The following is a 21,531-nucleotide window of genomic DNA, read 5'->3' on the forward strand; positions in this document are numbered from 1 at the left end:
AAAGGTACTTGACACTGTCATCAAAAATATGCTCAACATTTATAAATATACAAATATAAACTTTGTAAATATAAAAATAGAAAGACAAATGTATTCTAGATAGATACCAAACAGAATGGCTAAATAAAACAGTATGACAAAAGTCAAGAATGTGTTCCAAGGATGTGGACCTACAAGATTTACAGCACTCATGGGAGTGTAAACTGTTTAATAAAATGGAATTCTCTACTAAGTTGAATATATGTACAGCCTGTATGCCAGAAATGCTATGTGAGGTATATACCCTGTAAAAATGCATACTCATGTGTGACAGAAAGCATGTGTATGAGTAGCTCTGTTGTTCATACAATACCAAGAACTGGAAACAACCCAACTATTCATCAACAGCAGAAAATGAATAAACTGTGGTGTATGCATTCAGTGGAATATTGTGAATAACCTTTAGCTACACGTTAACACAGGTAAATTTTAAAAATAAGGTAACATTGTGCAAAAGAATGCAGACCCAAAAGAATACATGTTGTATGACTCATTTAATTAAAAAGCATGCAAAATAAAATCATATTGTTTAGGGAGGAATAATTAGGAGGCAAAGTAATAAAAGAAAACTAAGAAAGAGACTATTATAAAAGTTGGATTACTGGTTACATTGTGTGGTGGGAAGAAATAGTTCTGATCATAAAGTGGGCAGAAAGGCCATTCCTGAGGTGTTAGCAATGTTTTCAGCAGTGGTTACTCTGAAATAATTCATTATATTCCATATTTATTTTACGTTATTTTGAGTGTGTTATATTTCACAATTTAAAAAGAAAAAAATTCAGACATTAGTGCTTAGTCATTCTTCCAAAGTAACAATTAAGATACTTCTGAATTAAATGAGGAAAAGCATATAAAAAAACTGGCAGAAGAATATAGGCTTTGACATATTTCTAAGAACAGTAGCTTCCTTTGTGTTTGGCAAGTTTTCTTCTCCTAACTAATGTTCAAAATGAAAATCAAAGTCATCTGAAAACTGAGAAAGAAAGCTACTCACCCTTGCACCCATGCCCTTCCCCTAACCACCAATTTGGGTCTGGTCTACAAAGGAATTAAGGATAAAAACAGAATTTTTATCACCAGAAATATGTGCAATGCAACCTTAAAACATTCAAAAACCTTCATTGTACCTATTTATTTTCCAAACTAATGACAAAAACTTGACATGAAGAGGAGCCAAGATGGCGGCATGAGTAGAGCAGCGGAAATCTCCTCCCAAAACCACATATATTTTTTTGAAAATACAACAAAGACAACTCTTTCTAAAAGAGAGACCAGAAGACACAGGACAACAGCCAGACTACATCCACACCTGAGAGAACCCAGCGCCTTGCAAAAGGGGGGGTGTTGGATGATCAGCTATGGAAGTACATTTTTCTGATATTTCTTTCTCTTAAAAAAAAAAAAGCAGTTCCTGTGTGATGGTCTCCAATAGGTTCTTCACAATGGTATAAAGGTCATATCAAAGTGTGGGCAAAGCCTAATTTGGCTACCCAGAAAACAAATTAAGATACAATATGAAGAAGAACTTCCAACATCACCATCCTCTGGAACAGTCATTCCAGAAGATGATCATCAAAAATCAACAAAGATCCTGGCGCTGTTGCAGTTGTAGCTGCATTCATCCCGCTGGTTCCTGGACTTGCCATTGGAATGAAGAAGGAGATATATAAGCTGGCCTGTGTATACAGTAAAACAACAAATTTGACTGGATCTATACGGTTGGAACTCAACCAAGAATTAGGAGAAGTGCAAGTTGCAGTGCTCCAAAATCGTGCCACTATAGACTATCTACTGTTAAAAGAACATATGGGATGTGAACAGTTCCCAGGAATGTTTTTATTTGCATCGTTTTAATTTGTCTGATTTTTCTCAAACTATTCAAATTCATTTAGACAATATCCATCATATTATTGATAAGTTTTCACAAATGCCTAGGGTACCTAACTGGTTTTCTTGGTTTCACTGGATATGGCTGGTAATTGTAGGTCTGCTTTTGTTATGTATCTGTATTCCTATTCTGTTAATGTGTGTACGCAATTTCATTAGTAGTTTGTTAAAATCTATACATGCTTATGTTACTCTACAAGAAGTTATGTCAAAGAAATAATCAATCTTCCCATGTTTTCTTCCGTCTGCTACTTCTATAGCTTTTCTTCTTCCTTCCTAATTACAGTCCTTTTATTAGAATTTGTGCCTCATATCGAAAATTACCGAGTATCATAATTCTTCCAAGTGGTAAAGATACCTCAAGACAAATGCTGGGCATAGAAGCCACAGAGCATAAATCTGCAAAGAAGTAAAAAGCTAACCTTTTCAAAGAATATTGCTTCTCTCTCACTTACCAACTTTACATTTCCCTGTATGGCCCCGGAAGATGGCTGGTTAGCCAGAGATGGGTAAGATTCCTCAAGGGAGGAACAACCTAAGACAGGCACAGTCGCAGGGGGGCCAACTGGTGAGAAATTGGGGATCAACAGAGGTGAGGCTTAGAACCTCACCCCCCCTGTTTTGAGAGAAATCTTCTGCATCCGTGGATGTTTTGTTGCCCTTGTCTAGCCTGGATTAATACTCAGTCTATAGGCACAGACCTGATCATCTACATTTGCCCTCTTACAGCACTAAATTATGTTTTCTACCTTTATCTTGCATCTACCTACCACTTCAGCATTTCACTAAAAAAAATATAAAAAATAAAAAAAAAAGGGAGAAATGTGGCATTCACATATAAATCAAGTATAAAAATCAAATGAATAATCATATCTGACTCGACTGTTTATAGTTCATGATGTGTGATCAAAACCGGAAGTTTCTGTGATATGACTGCCCTTGCACTGTTCACCATGTAAGAACTTATTCACTATGTAAGAACTTGTTCACCATGTAAGAACTTGTTTGTTATGCTTCAGAAGATTGGAGACTGTTGAGAATTAGGCTTGGGGTTGATTAATGATTGTGCATTGAGTCTCCTATACAGAATTTTATTGTTGTTAACAACCATATGATCAATAAATATGAGAGATGCCCTCTCAAAAAAAAAAACAAACAAACAAAACAGTGTTGGCTAGATTATAATTAACCCTAGTTTGAAACTACTTAGAATTACATTTTTATCCAGCCAAAAATAAGGCACCAAACAAGGCTTGTGTATTTAGTTATTTGCATCCTAAAATTTAATAGCACTTGACATAATGTATTAGAATTTAAAAGGCAGGAACCCACAGAACATGGACATAACTTTTAGGACAAAAGATCCATTTTGAACCATTATTGCTTTATGACACTACTTAGCAAAAGGAAAAGTATTTTTATCTCTCAAATTTACTATTTTTTTTTAAATTTCCACAGTTCCTGTCAAGTCTGACATGGGTTCATATTCCTGCTCTGCTATACTTCCTGGTTGAGAAGATGTTTAACCTTTCTGAGTTTTAGTTTTGTCACCTATAAGTAGAATGGAGATGGTAACCTACTGATTCATAAGATCATGTGAATTAAATCAAGTGATGACATAAGAAGGTTTAGGTCTATCACCGTCTCTGAAATAAAATTTTGTAATTAACACCAATTTCTATCATTCTGGATAGAGTAAAACAATTTCTACTTGTAGAAAAGAATTTTCTTATAAAGAGAAGTCAGACTGTTCCTCTGACATGTGTTTATTATTTCAGACTAAATTATTTGGGCTCCACCACATAGTGTTAAGTTCTAGTAAACCTTAGGGGAAGGCATTTAATTATTATTACTTTGGATACATAAATTTAGATATACAAATGAACCCTTCTGGGCAAAAGCAGGTGGTCATTCAAGGTCATTCAGAATTTTTAGAACATCCTTAATTTGAGATGGAAAATACCCTGAAGGCCATTAATATAATGCCACATATTTTACAACAAAAAGATAGAAGAGTCCTAAAGAAGTTAAATGGATTTGCTCAAGCAATATAAGATACCAATACTTAGGGCTTTCAACTTATTTTTCTAGTTATGCTTTACAGTATAGATACTGCTCTACCTTTAAAAATTTTTGACTGTGTTTCATTTTGGTTTAGTGATTCTTCCACATTCAACAGATCTGAAGTCATGTACCCATTCTAGAAGCTATAATTTCAAAAAACTTAAAAAAAAAAGCAGGTGTTAGTCCAAATACCTATTCGAATAAATTTTAGAAGAACACCATTTTCACACTAACGTAAAGGTCAAAAATATTTTATTACCTTGAGAGTCAGTGGATTTTATACAACAGAACAGTATTAGTTTTACTGCATACATACCCCCTTCTTAAAACCTCATAACTCCTTATTATACAGGACAAAATTAGAAAAAGAAAAAATTCACCATTCTGAATTAAAATATGGCCAGAAATTTAATAAATCTTAAAAATTTGACAGTACTCTCACCTACTAAGAATCTGGAAAAAAAGGTCTAAAAGCAACCATTAAAAAGTTTGTCAAAACCCATGAATCACTGAAGACAGAGTCACCCTCAAGAAGGTCAAGAAGGACCTACTAACTGAAGTACTAACCTAGTTTTTAGTACTGCCCTAAGTTTCAGAGCAAGGGAACAAGATAGAAGATGTTAATATATAATGATTAAAAGTGAGGAACAAGGAGGGAGAGAAAAAGAGATAATGGAGTAGGAAGGCGAGGCAGATACCTCCTCCCCACACACACAGCAAGGAAGCAACTACAGCAAATACAACTAACCCTGAAAATGACTGGAGACTGCAGAACTGGCCATCTACCCCTGGGGAAGGAGAGGATACCACACAAAGAAGGGTAAAGCAGTACAGCTGTGATCGGGCGGGACCCAAGCCCTTGCCCCATCCCAGCCCACACGCGGGAGGAAGTGGAACAGACTGGGGATGGGGCAGGCGCCCAGGAACTCTGCACACCTGGCCCTGGAGATCTGCTCTGAGACAGAAGTCCACATTGAACTGGGCTTTGGTGATTAACAGGGATGGACACCAGGGAAAGGGGAGCACTCTGAAAGGCTGAGAATCCTTTTGCTTGTGGAGGATAGGCATCCTCCAGAGGTCCCTCTGAGACCCAACACAGAGGCTACAGTTTGAAAGATTTACCAGCAGCAGGAAAGGTGCCAAAGGGGCGGGGGTTAGATGGAGCTCCTTCTGCAGGGTAAAGGGTTGGCAGATGACACTTCCCCAGCCCTCCCTCAGCCCAACTGGTCAGGCACTCATGGGAGCCAGCCCCAAATGATCACCCTGTGCACCCGCCTACCCACTCAGCCCAGCAGAAGACTTTGCTGCCTGGCAGGTGGAGGGAGCTTTCCCAGCCCTCTCTCAGCCCAATGGGGGAGGCGCCTGCAGGAGCCAGCCCCAACTGCTCCTTCCTCCTTGTTAGCAGCCCAGCCCTGAGCATCACTCCCCTGAGCTCCCACTCTGCCCACCCTGGCGGCCCACATAAAAGTCTTAGAAGAAAACAGAGGCAAAAAAATCTCTTTAACATAATAAGCATGAACAATTTTTTTCTGGACACATCTCTCCAGGCAAAGGAAACAAAATAAAAAATGAACAAGTGTGAGTATATCAAACTAAAAAGCTTCTGCACAGCAAAGGACACCATCAACAGAAAAGGCATCCTACGGTATGGGAGGACATATTCGTAAGTGATTTATCCAATAAGGGGTTAACACCCAAAATAGATAAAGAACTCATACACCTCAACACCAAAAAAACAAATACCTGATTAAAAAGTGGGCAGAGGACCTGAACAGAAATTACTCCAAAGAAGAAATTCAGATGGCCAACAGGCACATGAAAAGATGGTCCACATCACTAATCATCAGAGAAATGCAAATCAAAATCACAATGAGCTATCACCTCACACCAGTCAGAATGGGCACTATCCAAATACAAAAAGTAACAAGTGTTGACAAGGATGTGGAGAGAAGGGAACCCTCCTACACTGTTAGTTGGAATGTAAACTGGCGCAGCCACTGTGGAAAGCAATATGGAAGTTTCTCAAAAAACTAAAAACAGAAATATCACTGGATCCAGTAATTCCACTTTTAGGAATTTACCCAAAGAAAACAAAATCCCTGATTCAAAAAGGATATATGCACCCCTATGTTTATTGCCACATTATTTACAATATAATAGCTAAGATATGGAAGCAACCTAAGTGTCCATCAATAGATGAATGGATAAAGAAGATGTGGTATATACAAACAATGGAATATTATTCCGCCACAAACAAGAAAGAAATCCTGCTATTTGCAACAACATATATAGACCTAGAGGGTATTATACTAAGTGAAATAAGCCAGGCAGAGAAAGACAAATACTACATGACTTCACTTATATGTGGAATATAAATATAAAAACAAAACAAAATGAACAAATAGCAGTAGACTCATAAGACACTGAGAAGTGACTATGATTACCATGGAGGAGGGGTTCAGGTAGGTGAGTGGGGAGAGGAAGGGGGATAAAGGGCACAAAAATTCTCAATCATAATATAAGTTGGTCATGGGGGTGGTAGTATGGCATGGAGAATATAGTCAATGATTCTGTAACATCTTTCTATGTTGACAAATAGTAACTGCTCTAGTTGGGGGAATGATTTAATGATGTGGGTAACTGCCAAACCACTGTGTTGTATACTTGAAACCAATATAAGATTGTATTATCAACTATACTTCAATAAAAAATACGTAAATAAAATAAATGTGGAAATGCTAAAACTAATGAAAGGAATCTAGAAGTAGAGGCTAAAAATCATAGAAGCTAAAGGTAAGGACACCACAGCAGAATAAACTGATGCTCAAAATATTCTAAATAATTTGTAAATATTTGTTTCTTATCATAGGATTTGTTAGTACCATTAAAGAAACAACCAGAATTAGAACAGAAAGCTGTTTTCCTCCTTTTCATAAGTCTATATTCCTAGCACTATTTTGTTCTGAGAAACAGTCTCCACAACACCCCAATGAGGTAAAGCAACACGTGATACTTTGAAAATAAATACTCCATTGTATTTCAACATAATCCACTGAAAATAAATAAATAAATCCTGAATTAGGCACATGTTTCCAATAAATATAAACTCAAAGGTAAGGTAATTCACTTAGGAAGGCATAAGAAAAAAATGTAATGAGAACATTTTGATCACTACCCAATGTTAGTGAGTCATTTGGCTAAAAATTCAAATCTGTTCAAATAACCCAACATTCAAAAATAAGATAAATAGTTTTTATATCTGCTTAACATTAAGTGGTCATGGTAGTATTACATGAAAGAATGGAGGAAAGCTGAGAGTTTGAGGTGATCCTGCAGGGTATGGCTTTCTTATAACTACCAATCACTTCTAGATCATCTGGTTTGGTGTTGCTATAATGACTTTATGAGACACAAACTATCCTCCACTGACAACTACCATAATTCAGAGAAGCACATTATGTATGAAAGAATGTACTAAAAATATTTGTTTCAAGTAAAATCACATACATTAATTAATTTGATATTATTAAAGTACATCATATATTTTCAGCCTTAATTTAGTAAGTTAAATTACTGGCCACCGGAGGAAATTATTTGTATCACCACTCCTTCTAAAATTATCCCTCATGTCAGTCCTGAATGTTAATCCACGATGTAAGTGCAGAGACTTTTTAAACATTATGTCTTCCTTTACTGAGAGACTGAAACAGTTAAGTCTCTGTATATAATGCTTACTATGATTATTTATGGAAAGCAAGTTAGGATATATTAAAAACTTAATAGAGATTTCCTTTATTTCAAGATAACGAAAAAGAACCCTTGTCTGAAATACACAAGTATTTTAACAGCAAAGTATCATAACATCTGCAAGTTACTTTCAAATGGGATTAGGCAAAAGAAAAAGTAAAAAAAAAAAATGTGTATGTGTACATATACACAAAGAAAATCTGTGCAAATATGAGACAGAAATCAAATGTGGCAAAATGTCATCAGTGCTGGCTCTGGAGGGTAGGGTATTCGGAGTATTTTTTCAACTGTTCTGTGAAAACTTTCAAAACAAAAAGCTGGGAGAACAATGGACCCTCAACTGACTCCTAGTTCTCTTTGTGTTTTAGTTATTACCCTGAATACATGTCTAGTTTCTTCTATTTTTATCTTAAGAACCTTCTGTCCCATTTAAGACAATGCCATAGACTGTGTTTAACCAAAACTGTAACTTGAGGAAAAAGTTTTTAAAAGTAGGTTTAAAGGCTGGTATCAGTGAATTTATTTGTTTTACCTGAAAGTTAACATCTTCTTTCTTAAATATTAGTGCTCGAACTTCATCAGGATCTCCATTAAATATAGCTTGCACCAGTGATGGCTAAAATACAAGAGAGTAATAAAAACATTAATTACAACACATGGATGACTCTAAAGATATTTCCACATACCTTTTCAGTCTAAAACTTTTCTTCCTTATAGCAACAACAGTCATTTGGTTTTTGACATTACCAAAAGTTTCATGAAGTCTAATTGTATGAAAGTACAGATACCTTTTCAGAAAAAAAGGAGGCCTAATTTAAAAAAAGATCAATTTATTATGACCAAAATTAGGTAGTATAATAAATGTAATCAGCCTTTTGTTCACATTATGTGGTAAAAATAAAGTCTCTTCCAAACACCAGCGTGAGATTTCAACACTTACTTGTGGGACACAACCTGTCAAACAAACTGTTTCCAGCCTACCCTGAGGCCCATGAAGGAAAGCATGTTTGAGAAGTTCTCTTTGGGGCACTAGAATAACTTGCGTGGATTAGCATTACATGCACGAAGATAAAAACCCAAAGAAACAAAATCTGGCAAAGGAAAATCACTACTATTCAAAGACCAAAAAATATTGTATACCTGAATAACATGGAGAAGCCAATGCGTGCATGTCTAAATATAACAATTTCTTAATCAACAATGCAGCCTCTCTGATAAGATATCATATTATACTAGTCAAACAAGAAGCCAATTGACAACAGCATTAAAAGTAAGGGTAAGGATGAAGTCTGATTCTTTTTCATATAAAAGTCTTATACATAAATACATAAAATTCACTACAGAAAAGGCTGTGCCTCACTACTGCTGGCAATAGTCAACCTTTCCTAAAACAGAGTTCCTCATTCTTGTTACATCAGTTTTTAAAACCACAAAATGAAAACAGAAACGTGGTTGTCATAACTACAATTCTCAAATTATTTTTTTAAAGTCCTCAGAGATAGTAAATAAAGTCTGAAATGTTATATAAATATCTGAAAAAGTAAAAATCAGAAATGTGTGCATTTTATATACAAGTAATATTTTATATTTATATATTTACATCATTGAATTCAGGTTTTTAATGAAACCAGTGGAAACTAACTTACGTTTACTCCTTAAAAATAGAACATGTCCTACTAGTTCATAGAATATGGTAAAACATATAAACTCTCATATCTTACCAATACATTTCCAGAAGGTAGAGAATGTAGAGATTTATTTTCCTGTGGCAATTTAGAAATGAATGCAGGAGATTCATCTTCTACCTCCTCCAAAACAACAATACACACTCGACTCATTCGCTCTTTTATAATACCAAATTCCAAGCTATGTGATAAAAGTCACAGTCGGAAGAGCATAAGTAGTTCCTCCTCTTCTGTACAACACTTAGAATCATCCTCTGAACAGCACAGCTGATTGTTTCAGGTTAGTAAGTACTATCAGAAAAGCTAAGTTCAAAATTATGACTATATAACTTATAACTTCCTAAAACGACAGAATTCTGTTATTTTCTGTTGGGTTACTGCAGTACTTAAATTTCACATCAACATGTCACTAACTAAAATGAGTCCAGAACAAGCTCATTTAAAAATATTTTAGCCCTACCAAAATAATCATATTGCTCTGTCTCACAGAAATTTACTTGCATGAAAAGATCATTGTTTTGGGGGACGCCACCACACAATACAGAATCAAATGAGAAACAACTGCTGTGACAGAGAAGATCACAGCTATCCCCACTCTTGCCTACAAGGTCACATAGTTACCAGGAGCTGGCTTGCTTACAATTGAAAATTAAAAATAAAATCTAACTGTTACTGTTCACTTCTAATTTGTCTTCATTTCTTCAGCTTCACTAGTTTAATGCAGATACTATTCCCGCCCCCCACCCAAAAAAATACATCTAGAGCTCAGCATAAATTCTTAAAATGAAGCTCAGAGGTTGACAATTCTTTCTGTGTTAGGGAAAGAAAAAAAAACCACTCTGCATTAATAGCAAAGCTGCGGTCCATTTACATGCGATGAGTCAGACCACAAGAGACAATGGGACTCTTGGTACTAGAATACAGCTTGATTAATCCAGATACCCCATGTAACAGAAGAAACACAGAGCCTTATTCTCATCGATAGCATAAGCAAGGCAAAATGTTCATTCCTTCTCCATCAGGCAGTTGTCTGTGGCTGCTCCAGCAAAGGGCACAGGCAGCAGGCAGAAATAGTGTTAGCAGAGAATCCTAATAGCACAGGCAGGCTGCGAAGGAATTAGAAGGCATCTGAGCTCAAATTACTGCTTCAGGCTTTTCTTTTTAGAAAAAAAGAGAGAAAAAAAAAGACAGTATTTTATCATTCCAGTGTTTCCTTTGACCTCCACATGAATACAGCTTCCATTAAATAGTCTTCATTCAGAGGAAAGAACAGCAGACTGTGCATCTTCTGTGAGCCAACTACTTTATTCAATCATCTGCCTCTGTGCCAATAGTTTCCTTCCACTGTGAAAACGGCTAGTTATCCTTTTCAGTAGATTTCAGATGTTTTCCTGTTCCTTAGATGATCTTGCAAAATGCCACTGATACCTCCAAACGAGTAGGTCCTTAAAAAATATCTATAGAAGCTCAGGATCGGCCCCTCAGAAGCATTCCAACTGAGCAACAGTCTGAATAGCAAAGACTGCAGAACCGCAGGATGAAATGCCTAGTAATGCTCACATGTTACACTTACCAGAGATCTGAGCTACTGCTCAGGATGTAACTTCCTCTAGTAAGAGAAAAAAAAAACAATGCGTTTGGACAGCCTTCACATTTAGAAGGTTCATGCCAGTTCTGTGACTAATCTAGATCAAACTAAAAAATTCTGTAACTGAAAAATGAGTGCACTTTTAACATTTTCCACTAAAAGCCACAAGGAAATCTGGTGTACTGCCTCTGCTGACTAACGCTGGTTTTAGCAAGTAAACAATTCCAAACAGCTTAACTGCTTTCGTATGTTACAATATTGTGAATATTTAACCCTATAATGACAGCTGCAATAAGAATGTCTGCAGTAAAGCCATACAAGAGAATTAGAGATGAAGGAGAAATACTTTTTGAGAATATAAAAGCCATAACCCTATGATTTCATTCATATTTTTTACCAAGGCCATTTTTAATCTATCACATTTGTTATTTTCAAAAATGCAAAAAAGTTTAAACAAAAGAAATGTAAGACTTACTAACAATTTCTAAGTTGTTCAATTTAATCATTCAAGTCATATTTTTAAAGGGAAAAACTAAAAAATTTCATAATGTAGAAATCCTAACTCTAAAATTCTGTGGATCATTTGAATTTTCACTGAGGAAGTGAAATAATTCTACTTTCCCATCTGGAAATGGGATAAAGCCTTAAATTCTATTAAACAGCTACATAAAACTATTTGTTTAAGGTCCTTGGTACTGAATTCTCTGTATATCAAAAATGCACAGGGTTACACTAAAAAAGCAAGAACTCTTCCTCCCCTATAAATTCACTTTCCAAAAGCTACAAGTATCAGAAACTATCAATTTACAGTTGACTCCCCCCTGTATTCACTCAACAATGGGAATATTTCCCAATAGAAAAATTACAAAGAAAATATCATGGTTTCTCTTCAATCTTTGTTGTTCTATCAACTAGCATTTTTGATACACTAATACCTATTTTTACACTAGATTTTGCACATTCTCAGTTAATACTCACAAATAACCTTGCTATATTCCCATATTATCAGAGAAAAAAACAAACACAGAAATTAAGTATTTAACCAATGTTATGCAAATCATAAAAGTTGTGTCTGATTTCAAACATAAACTTTCTCATCTATGCTGCCTGAGTGTACTTGAGCACACATGCACATGCTCTTCCCTTGCTCGTGCTCTCTAGCTCTTTGCAACCTGTAATACTAGACTATCAAAGTGACCTTAAAAGAAATGTAACCTGTAACAGTTGTGAAAAGTTAGGTAAGGAAGGCATATACTACTTATTGCCACAATTTCCCCAAACAAGTTATTTTTAAATGGGTATTTCAGGGCTAGTGTTACCTCACACGTTTAAATCAGTTTACTTATCAAAACAAAAGAAGACAAAAAAAACTTAGCATGATATAGAATATACATCAATTTAAAAACAAAAATAATTAAATATCAATCTATGGAAAAAGACCTAACACAACTGTACCAAGATACTAAAATACACTAACATTACACAAAGTTGTATTTTAAAATATATAAAATGGTTTTAAGCCAAATGAAAGACATGCAAATACTCTGACATACAAAAATGTTAACTATATCCACGTGGCGAAATAAAAAGTATTATCTTAATAGCTGAAATATTTGAAAATGAAACCACTATGGTAATGATATCCTATATTGTTTTCAGGGTTTCCTCCCTACCCCAAGATGAAATCTCTTAATATAAAAATTTTTTACCTGTTTCAAAGTATGTAGTATGTAAATTCACCTACTAAGACTTAAGCAGGTACATCTTGTTTCAGTGTTCTAGATCAACTTCCATACTTAGATCTTTCCCAGCCAGAAAACAAGCTCCTTGGAGGCAGGGACTGTATTATATAGATATTGCTTCATTCTACTTTCTTCCACCTATAATAATTTCATTGAAATGAATTCTGTTATATCACAAGCCTCTGGAAAAAAGTGGTAAAATTAAAAGACAATGGGGGTAGATTCATATACACATATATAGTACATATATATATAATACATATATATGTATGCATTATATATGTGTATATACATGTATATACACACATACACACTTTAACCAGAAAACATAGGAGGCACTAAGGTGCAATAAAGTGAGTTTTGTACCTCTAGTAAGTTAAGCACCTTAAATGTATAAGTTGACAGGATGTAAAACAATGATACAAGATGACAGCTAAAACTAAGAAAACAGCTCAGCAGTTAGCCTACCTGGAGTTCAAACTCTGATTTGATTATTTATTAGCTGATTCCTTGGACGACCTACTTATATTCCCTGAGACTAAATCTCTTCACACTTAAAAAAAATAAAAATAATCTCCAAAGATGTTTATCTAAGAGAAACACTGTAATAGCACAGTGATTGAGAATGCAGACTTTGTAGACAAACTGCTTGTATTTGAATCTAGTTTCCCACTAAAACCTAACCCTGTGACCTTGAACAAGTTACTTAACCTCTCCGTTTCAACACCTGTTAAAGGACATTAAAGGAATCTACAGTGTCATTCATAGTGAAGTTTAAAATAAAATTAAAATTTAAGATTATTATGGATATTTAGGGTAGTTGAATGATAACCCTTGTGAAGCCAGTGAATAAATAAAGGGATTTTGACAACCTCATTGGTGAGGTGATTCTGACTGGTGCCTGGAGAGTTCATTCAGTCACAGTCTCCCCTGCTCACTTTTCAGGCCTCTTGAGGAACTGACAGAAGCTGGTCTTACATTCCAGGAACTAGACAAGAGTTAACAAGTGTTTTTTGCGGGTGGGAAGGGGGAACAGTAACTTAGCAAGAAGCAGCACTACAGGTTTTTCCATTCTTCACATTCACTGTATTTTATAGTCAAGGGCAAGGAAAATGGTGAAAAGTACGAGTCCATGATATAGTATAAAATCGGATACATGAAAAATACTGAGGTCAATATTTCAATATTTTGTATTTAAGTTAATAGCACCATATAGCACTGTTTTATACATTCTATTGAATAAAACAGGCCCCTAACCTCAAAGAACTCATGTCTTAAAGGAAAAGGTAACTGTAAATAAATATTTAAGAAATTAGGAATGGAGGAAGTACTTATGATGAAAAATTATTAACAAAGATTGTGAAAACTTATGTTCAACAATTTTTTTCCAGTTGAACAAGTGGCAAGGTGATGTGTTTTTTTTTTTCTTGAGGCATTTACTTTTTTTTGAGGACAAATTAGATTAAATTTTTAAATAAGCTAACAATTTCAGCCATGACAAACTTCATAATCCTTCCATTCTTTATGCTAAATGTATCTTCTCAAAAACTTACTCTTACTCTTCAGAGAATCACAAAATGGTAAAACTGGTTTAAACCTTGATTTTACTGATAAAAAATTTAATGTCCTTTTTATTTTTAGGTTTCTAATTTTGTTACACCAGAATTTCTTTTTCCGACACAAAATGATTTTTCCTTTCTGCATAGAGATTCAACCCAAAGCTTATCTCTTACAAGTCTGTGAACTCCATATTGATTATCATACAGTAAAGTATTTCACTCAGGGTATATTATGTGGCTACTCTGTGCCAAGCTAATCCCTGAATAGTAAAAAATTAAAAGCTTGTGGTATAAAAGATGGTAAGGAAGTGGGTTCAAAACATGTTTCAGAAATATTTCTCATAGTTTAGAAGATTACTCAAAATCTTCTTGAGCTATGCCTCATCTGTCCATATGCTTAGAAAAAGTCTTATGAACAGATTTAAAGGCAAATGCAGTGGAAGGAAGGGATAAAAAACCCAACAAACCAAGAAATAGCTGCTCTCTAGGCTACTGGTCAGATTTTCTTTTCATCAGTGTAGCCACTGCAAAAACATCATTCTATATTTTAAAAATGCTGACTTCAAAATCAGAATCCTTATAACCAGATTAATTCTCTGTATGTAATATATTTATGAAAGAGGCCATTTAAGAAATATTTACCATATCATAGTTCCAAAAAATGGCTGATGACCCATGGTATCTGAGGATCTCAAGTGGGTTGATCCAACTGGCATATTACATTGGTAATAAGTAATAAATTGCATACTGTACTTTATAGTTTAAATTTGCTGAGAGTAGCTCTTAACTTACCACAAGAAAAGGTAACTGTGAGGTCATGGATGTGTTAATTATAATACTTTAAGCTTGAATGTAGTAAACATTTCACAGTGTATATGTATATAAAACCATCACATTGTACACCTTAAACATATACAATTTTTACTTGTCAATTATACCTTAGCAAGCTGGAGGGGAAGAGCCCTTATGCAGCCTAAATAAGATAGTACATCATACATAAGAAACACTAACCAGTACAAGGCATGAATACAAAAGACAGTAAAAGGCAGTACAGAAGACCTAAGTTAAGAGAACTGACTAGACCTGTCACTAATTCAGTCACTGGTAGGAGGTATAGCATATGAATTTATTAATTGTAATTGGTATATAAAGATAACTTCTAATTATCCACTCTCTAAAAAAATAAATGGCATTTATAAAGCTATTTATAAACTTGATTGCTGCTACTTTTTCCTGTTTTATTAGAAGGGTGCTTTCTCAAAGAAAATGATGGTGTACTAGTGAGAACATATAGTATCAAAACTTATTTTGAGGATCACATTTTTGCCTGTATTGTAATCCAGTTTAGAATAGGAGAAATATAAACTGCCTGTATTCTTATCCAGTTTCCCACTAAAAAACTTTACCCTGTGACCTTGAAAAAGGGTACTTCTTGCCCTTTTTTCTTTCCCTGGACTGTAAAATACAGTGAATGTGGAAGAATGGAAAAACCTGTGGTCCTGGTTCTCACCTAAGTTTACTGCTCTCCCTCAACACTTAGTAAATTGTCTGGTTACTGGAATGTAAGCCCAGCTTCCTATTAGTTCCTCAAGAGGCCTGAAAAGTGGGGAGGACTTTGCAACTGAATGAAATTCTCCAGGCACCAGTCTGAATCACCTCACTAGAAGGAGGGAGGTTGTCAAAAATTCCTTTATTTACTCACCAGCTTCACAAGGGGTATGTACATTCTAAACTGGATTAGAATATGGGTAGAAAAAAAGGAGAAAGTGTTTGAAACACTATAATTATTTAACACTAAGTAGAACTCAGAGTCAATAATAAGAATATAAATTGTTAGGCTGTTCCATAGCAATATCACTACATTAGTAGCTAATGGACTCAGTTGCCTTATCCTAAATATTTATTATAATTTGAATGACTCACTAGTTCTCTTTTTTTCCTTTGTCTCTTCCCTCACACACATATATGCTTCTCTAATTTTATCATAATATTAACCCTGGCTTGAGAGCAACAACATATTTTCTTATAAAACAAAGTACATGAGGTCCCTTCACATACATTAGGGTTCCACAGAGATTTCATAAACTCAAGATATCACAAGTTGGCTAGTTAGGTACCTGTCAGTGCATTATATCATTTCTTTATGTACCTTCATTTTACTGTTGAAGAAAATGAAATTGATCAAGTAATTTTTATAACTGTTTTCAGTTCTAACTCATTATGAGTTTAAGCACAAATGGAACATTCTCCAGAACAGATGAAATCTTAGATCATAAAACAAATTTTAACAAATTTAAGAAGATTGGAATCCTATCAAATACCTTTTCTGACCTCAATGGAAAGAAACTGGTAATCTACATCAGAAGGAATGCAAGAGAATTGATAAATATGCTAAATTAAACAACATACTCTTGAGCAAACAATGGTCAAAGAAAAAATCAAGAGATCAAATGAAGTAATTAGAAAATCTCAAGACAAACAAAAAAGAAAGTACAACATAACAAAATTTAAGGGATTTATTAAGGCAAAAGTCATACTAAGATGGAAATTTATAGCGGTAAACACTTAGCTTAAAAAGAAAGATTTCAGCCTAACTCTACACCTGAAGGAACTAGGAAAAAAACCCAATGAACTAAGCTCAAAGTTAGCAGAAGGAAGGAAATAATATAAATTCAAGCAGAAATATACAGAGAATAGAAAAAAAAATCAACAAAACTAATTAAGAGTTAACTAGTTAAAATATAAAATTGAAAAAGCTTTACTTGAACTGAGGAAAACAGAAATACAAGAGGATACATTAAAACTATGCCATAGGAGGAGGAAAGAAGGATTATGAGACTGCTATAAGAAATTACACAGAAACAAATTGGGCAACCTATAATAAATGGAAAATTCCTACAAACACACAACCTACCAAGACTCAATCATGAATAGGAAAAGAAAGCAGACCTGTTAACTAGTAAGGAGACTGAATCGGTAATCAAAACCTCCAAACAAAGAAAAGTCAAGGACCAGATGGCTTTACTGGTGAATTCTACCAAACATTTAAGAACTAATGCTAATCCTTTCCAAAAAATTGAAGAGGAAGGAATACTTTCAAACTCATTTTAGAAGGCCAGCACTATTACCTTGATATCAAAACCAAAGACACTGAGAGATCAATATTCCTGAGTAACATAAATACAAAATACCCTCAACAAAATACTAACAAACCAAATTCAACAGCACATTAAATGGATCACAAGCCATAACCAACTGGGACTCATCCCTGGCATGCAATCATGGTTTATCATACAAATATCAATTAATGTGACATATGACATCAACAGAATGATTTTAAAAAACCACACATGCTAAACAGATATAGAAAAAATATTTCACAAAACTCAACACCCTTTCATGACAAAAACTCACAAAAAACTAGGAATATAAGAAAATTACCTTAATACAGGCCATATATTAAAAATCCACAAATTCAATGGTAAAAGACTGAAAGTTTTTCCTCTAAGATCTGGTGTATAGCAAGGACGCTCATATTCATCACAGCTGATCTTGAACAATTTGTGGGTTAAGGCATACTGAACCCCCAATGCAATAAAAAATCCATATGTAAATTCTGACTTCCCAAAAACTTAACTACTAATAGTCTACCATTGACCAGAAGCATTAATGATAACATGGTTGATTAACACATATTTTGTATATGTGTAATATACTTTCTTCATAACAAAATAAGCTATAAAAAAGAAAATGTTTCTCCAAATCGTCACAAATCTCCAAAAGCTTTTCCAATATTTTTATTGAAAAAAAAACCAAAACTATGTGTAAGTGGACCCACACAGTTCAAACCCACATTGTTCAACAGTCAACTGTACCTCTATTTAACACAGTACTGGAATTCCTAGCCAAACTATTAGGCAAGAAAAAAATAAATGCCATCCATTCAGAAAGGAAGAAGTAAAACTATGTGTGCAGATTACATGGTCTAATACACAAAATTCTTAGGACTCTACACACAAAAAACCTTTTAGGAATAATTAGTGAATCCAGTAAAGGTGCAGGATACAAAATCAACCTAAATCAGCTGTGTTTCTGTACATAAGAATGAAGTATCCCAAAGGGAAATTGAGAAAACAACCTCAATTCCAACAGCATCTTTAATAATACTTAGGAATAAACTTAACTAAGGAGGTAAAAGACTTTTAGACTGGAAATTACAGAACACAGGTGGAAGATACTGGAAAGATATCCTATGTTCACAGATATCTGTAAAAGGAAAAAAAAAAGGGAAAGATACAGGAAAGGGAAATAACAAAGAAAGAACTAATGAACATCACACAGCAGTAAAAAGAAGAGAGGAGATTTAGAATGGAAGTGGGAAAATTATCTTGAGTTATGAAGACTGCATTTTTTCCTCTGAAGCAGGAAAGGTTGATGTGGTAAGTCAGTAAGTAGAAAAGAAAGGATATAGTTGAAAAGGAGTAACAGTGAATATTTAGTTGTTGAAAGTAATGGGCCAGGGGTCTCAGGTGGATAACAAAATTATAGAAGTGAAGGCAGTCTCAGTCCATGAGACTAGTTGGAGGATGTGGTCAATGGAGTACATGGTTAGAGCCAAATGGAGAGGATCACTTGTATGGAGGTTGTTAAATTGTGAAGTATGATGTTCATAATGTCATCTACAAATAAATGAAATCACCTGGATGATTGAGACAACTCTGATCCAGGTATAGTAGTGGAGAGGTGAGATTTGACAGACAATAACAAGAAATAAAAGGGTCACTTTGCCAGATGGCATGTGCTTCAAAAGAAGGAAGGTTTTTATAAGGCAGACCAGTAACATTTTAATAGCTGTAATAATGGAAGACTAGCAGAGTGCTGACTCTGTTCCCCTTCCCAACACACACACACATACAGAGAGACAGAGAGAGAGAGAGAGAGAGAGAGAGAGAGAGAGAGAGAGAGAGAGAGAGAGAGAGAGAGAGGAATCCCCAAGATATACTCACTATGAGTAAAGAAGAGTTACTACTTGAGAAGACCACTGCAGAAGCACAAACGTATGAAAACAATGAGTTTCAGTTAAGACGAAGAAGGAATGGGCTTTCTGGAAAGAGTAGACGCATGAATTCTATATGAGAACTTAAGATCTAAATCAACATTTAAATGACCATTTTCAGACTTGAGTCTTGAGAGAAATCCTTCCTTCCTTCCAAAATTACTCAAGCAAAAAATTTTAAAAACGGTATTTTTCTAGAATATACCCAATATGCCAAAACTAGGGGAACAGGGAGGGAAAACTATTCTGTTGTCAAGTATGTAGTACTGTATTTAAGCAATAGTTTTTAAAGTTAATTTTTTTCATTATTTTGATAACTTAGAGAAGTAGTTAGAAATGAAGCAGAATTACTCATCATTCAGACTAGGCTGAAGACCAGACAGAACTAGAATTTTCTAAGCTGTTTAATTTTCAAATGTCCTATTTGATCTGTCTCTTATTAGTATATTTGGCTAGGACGTAAGTTAACCAGCAGCATTTCTGGCATATGATTTATGTCTTATAAGGCCTAGGATAAACATTTTGCTGAAATAAAATTAATTATTTGCATAATTAATTATTTCAACAACTGTATTAAACTTAGGCCCAATACTACAAATTACTAGAGTATAAAATTTTTACTTTGAACAGACTGAATTTCTGCTTTTTTAAAAAAAGGTTGAGGAAAAGTTATGTGCAATTCATAATGGTTTCTACAACGTGGTGACAATGGGGTAAATACAGCATCAAATTACTATACTTTAAAAGCTGAAGAGAGGGAATTTTCTATTTAAAAATAAGTTGCTTTGGTTACTCAATATTTACCTTTATAAGCACTAATTACATGAGATGTCCAAGGAATTCCCACAAGTGCAGTAAGATCAGTAGCGTTAAGAGGTACACTAGTTATTTCACACACAAATTGGGACTGTATATGCCACTTCCGTTTCAAAAGAACTATTGTCTGGGAAATGATTCACATCTTTTTAAACTGTAAAAGGGTGGAAATAAAAGTACTGAAAATTGTAACTATTTTAAAATCTAAGTGATGACTCAGACAGTTTAGAACATTTTTCATATTCTTTCATTCCTTTATTAAAGAATGCTACCTAAAATTTTACATAGCCGTTTCTATTGTTGAAAGAAGGAATGGGTGTTTCTAATGTGTTTCAGGCATGAAATTTTTCTGCACAGATTTTAATGTCCTTGATGAACTTCTAAGAAGCCATGCTTATAACGTAATGCTACTTTAGACTAAAAGAATATCAATTCCCTGAGATGTAGTCAATTTTCAATATCTGAAAGGAGAAGAAGGGATCCTTCTCAGAATTGTAACTAGCTCACTCTTGACTATTAAATCTGCTATCGGTTATTGCATTATAGTCACAGAGGAAAATTAAGTTTACTCAAAATTATTTCCATCTTTTCACAGACTGTACTTTGTCAATTCTGATTCCTTTCATATGTCAACTTTATTTATACACATTGCTGTCACTGTTCCTTCCTCTTGGCCTAAAGAAAACTTCTATGTCTCCTCAACAAGATGTTACTCCATTGTTTACTTTCACTGTACTACAATCTGACTTCCATACTCAGTATGAATTTGCTCTATCTCAACTCATTTAAAATTGCTTTAAGATCACCAATGATAACTTATTGCAAAGATCTTCATTTTTCTCAACTACCTGTAATACTGGATATCAATGACCTTATTAAGCTTTCTTCTTGCTACTTCCACAAAATTTTCACTTATTTTTATAAACCTTCTTTTTTGGGCCCATTTCACTTGGCTTTCCTTGCAACACCTATACTTACATGCTGCCTTTCTTTCTTTCTTTCTTTTTTTTTATGTTGGTATCATAATCTACAATTACATGAAGAACATTGTGTTTACTAGGCTCCCCCCTTCACCAAGTACCCCCCACATACCCCTTCACAGTCACTGTCCATCAGCGTAGTAAGATGCTGTAAAATCACTACTTGTCTTCTCTGTGTTGTAGAGCCCACCCTGTACTCCACCCCCACATTATACATGCTAATTGTAATGCCCCCTTTCTATTTCCCCGCCCTTATCCCTCCCTTCCCACCCATCCTCCCCAGTCCCTCTTTCCCTTTGGTAACTGTTAGTCCATTCTTGGGTTCTGTGAGTCTGCTCCTGGGCTGCTACTCTGCCGCCAGCGCTGGC

The 21,531-nt window shown here is 34.8% G+C and overlaps 1 protein-coding gene across 10 annotated transcripts in view; it reads right to left on the reverse strand.

Moving 5' to 3' along the window:
* ANKRD28 (ankyrin repeat domain 28) overlaps positions 1 to 21,531 on the reverse strand; it is a 213,738-nt gene that overhangs the window by 134,532 nt on the left and 57,675 nt on the right. For 4 of the 10 annotated variants that reach the window (XM_073223460.1, XM_073223457.1, XM_073223461.1 and 1 more), the window contains exon 2: positions 8,270 to 8,353. The exons of 1 other annotated variant lie outside the window; for it this stretch is intronic. In XM_073223460.1, coding sequence (XP_073079561.1) covers positions 8,270 to 8,283 — 14 coding nt within the window. In that variant the 5' untranslated portion in view covers positions 8,284 to 8,353. 5 more of the 10 variants (XM_073223459.1, XM_073223455.1, XM_073223454.1 and 2 more) reach the window with 3 other exon arrangements.

Source organism: Manis javanica, chromosome 15 (genome assembly GCF_040802235.1).
Source record: "Manis javanica isolate MJ-LG chromosome 15, MJ_LKY, whole genome shotgun sequence".
Lineage (NCBI taxonomy): Eukaryota > Metazoa > Chordata > Mammalia > Pholidota > Manidae > Manis > Manis javanica.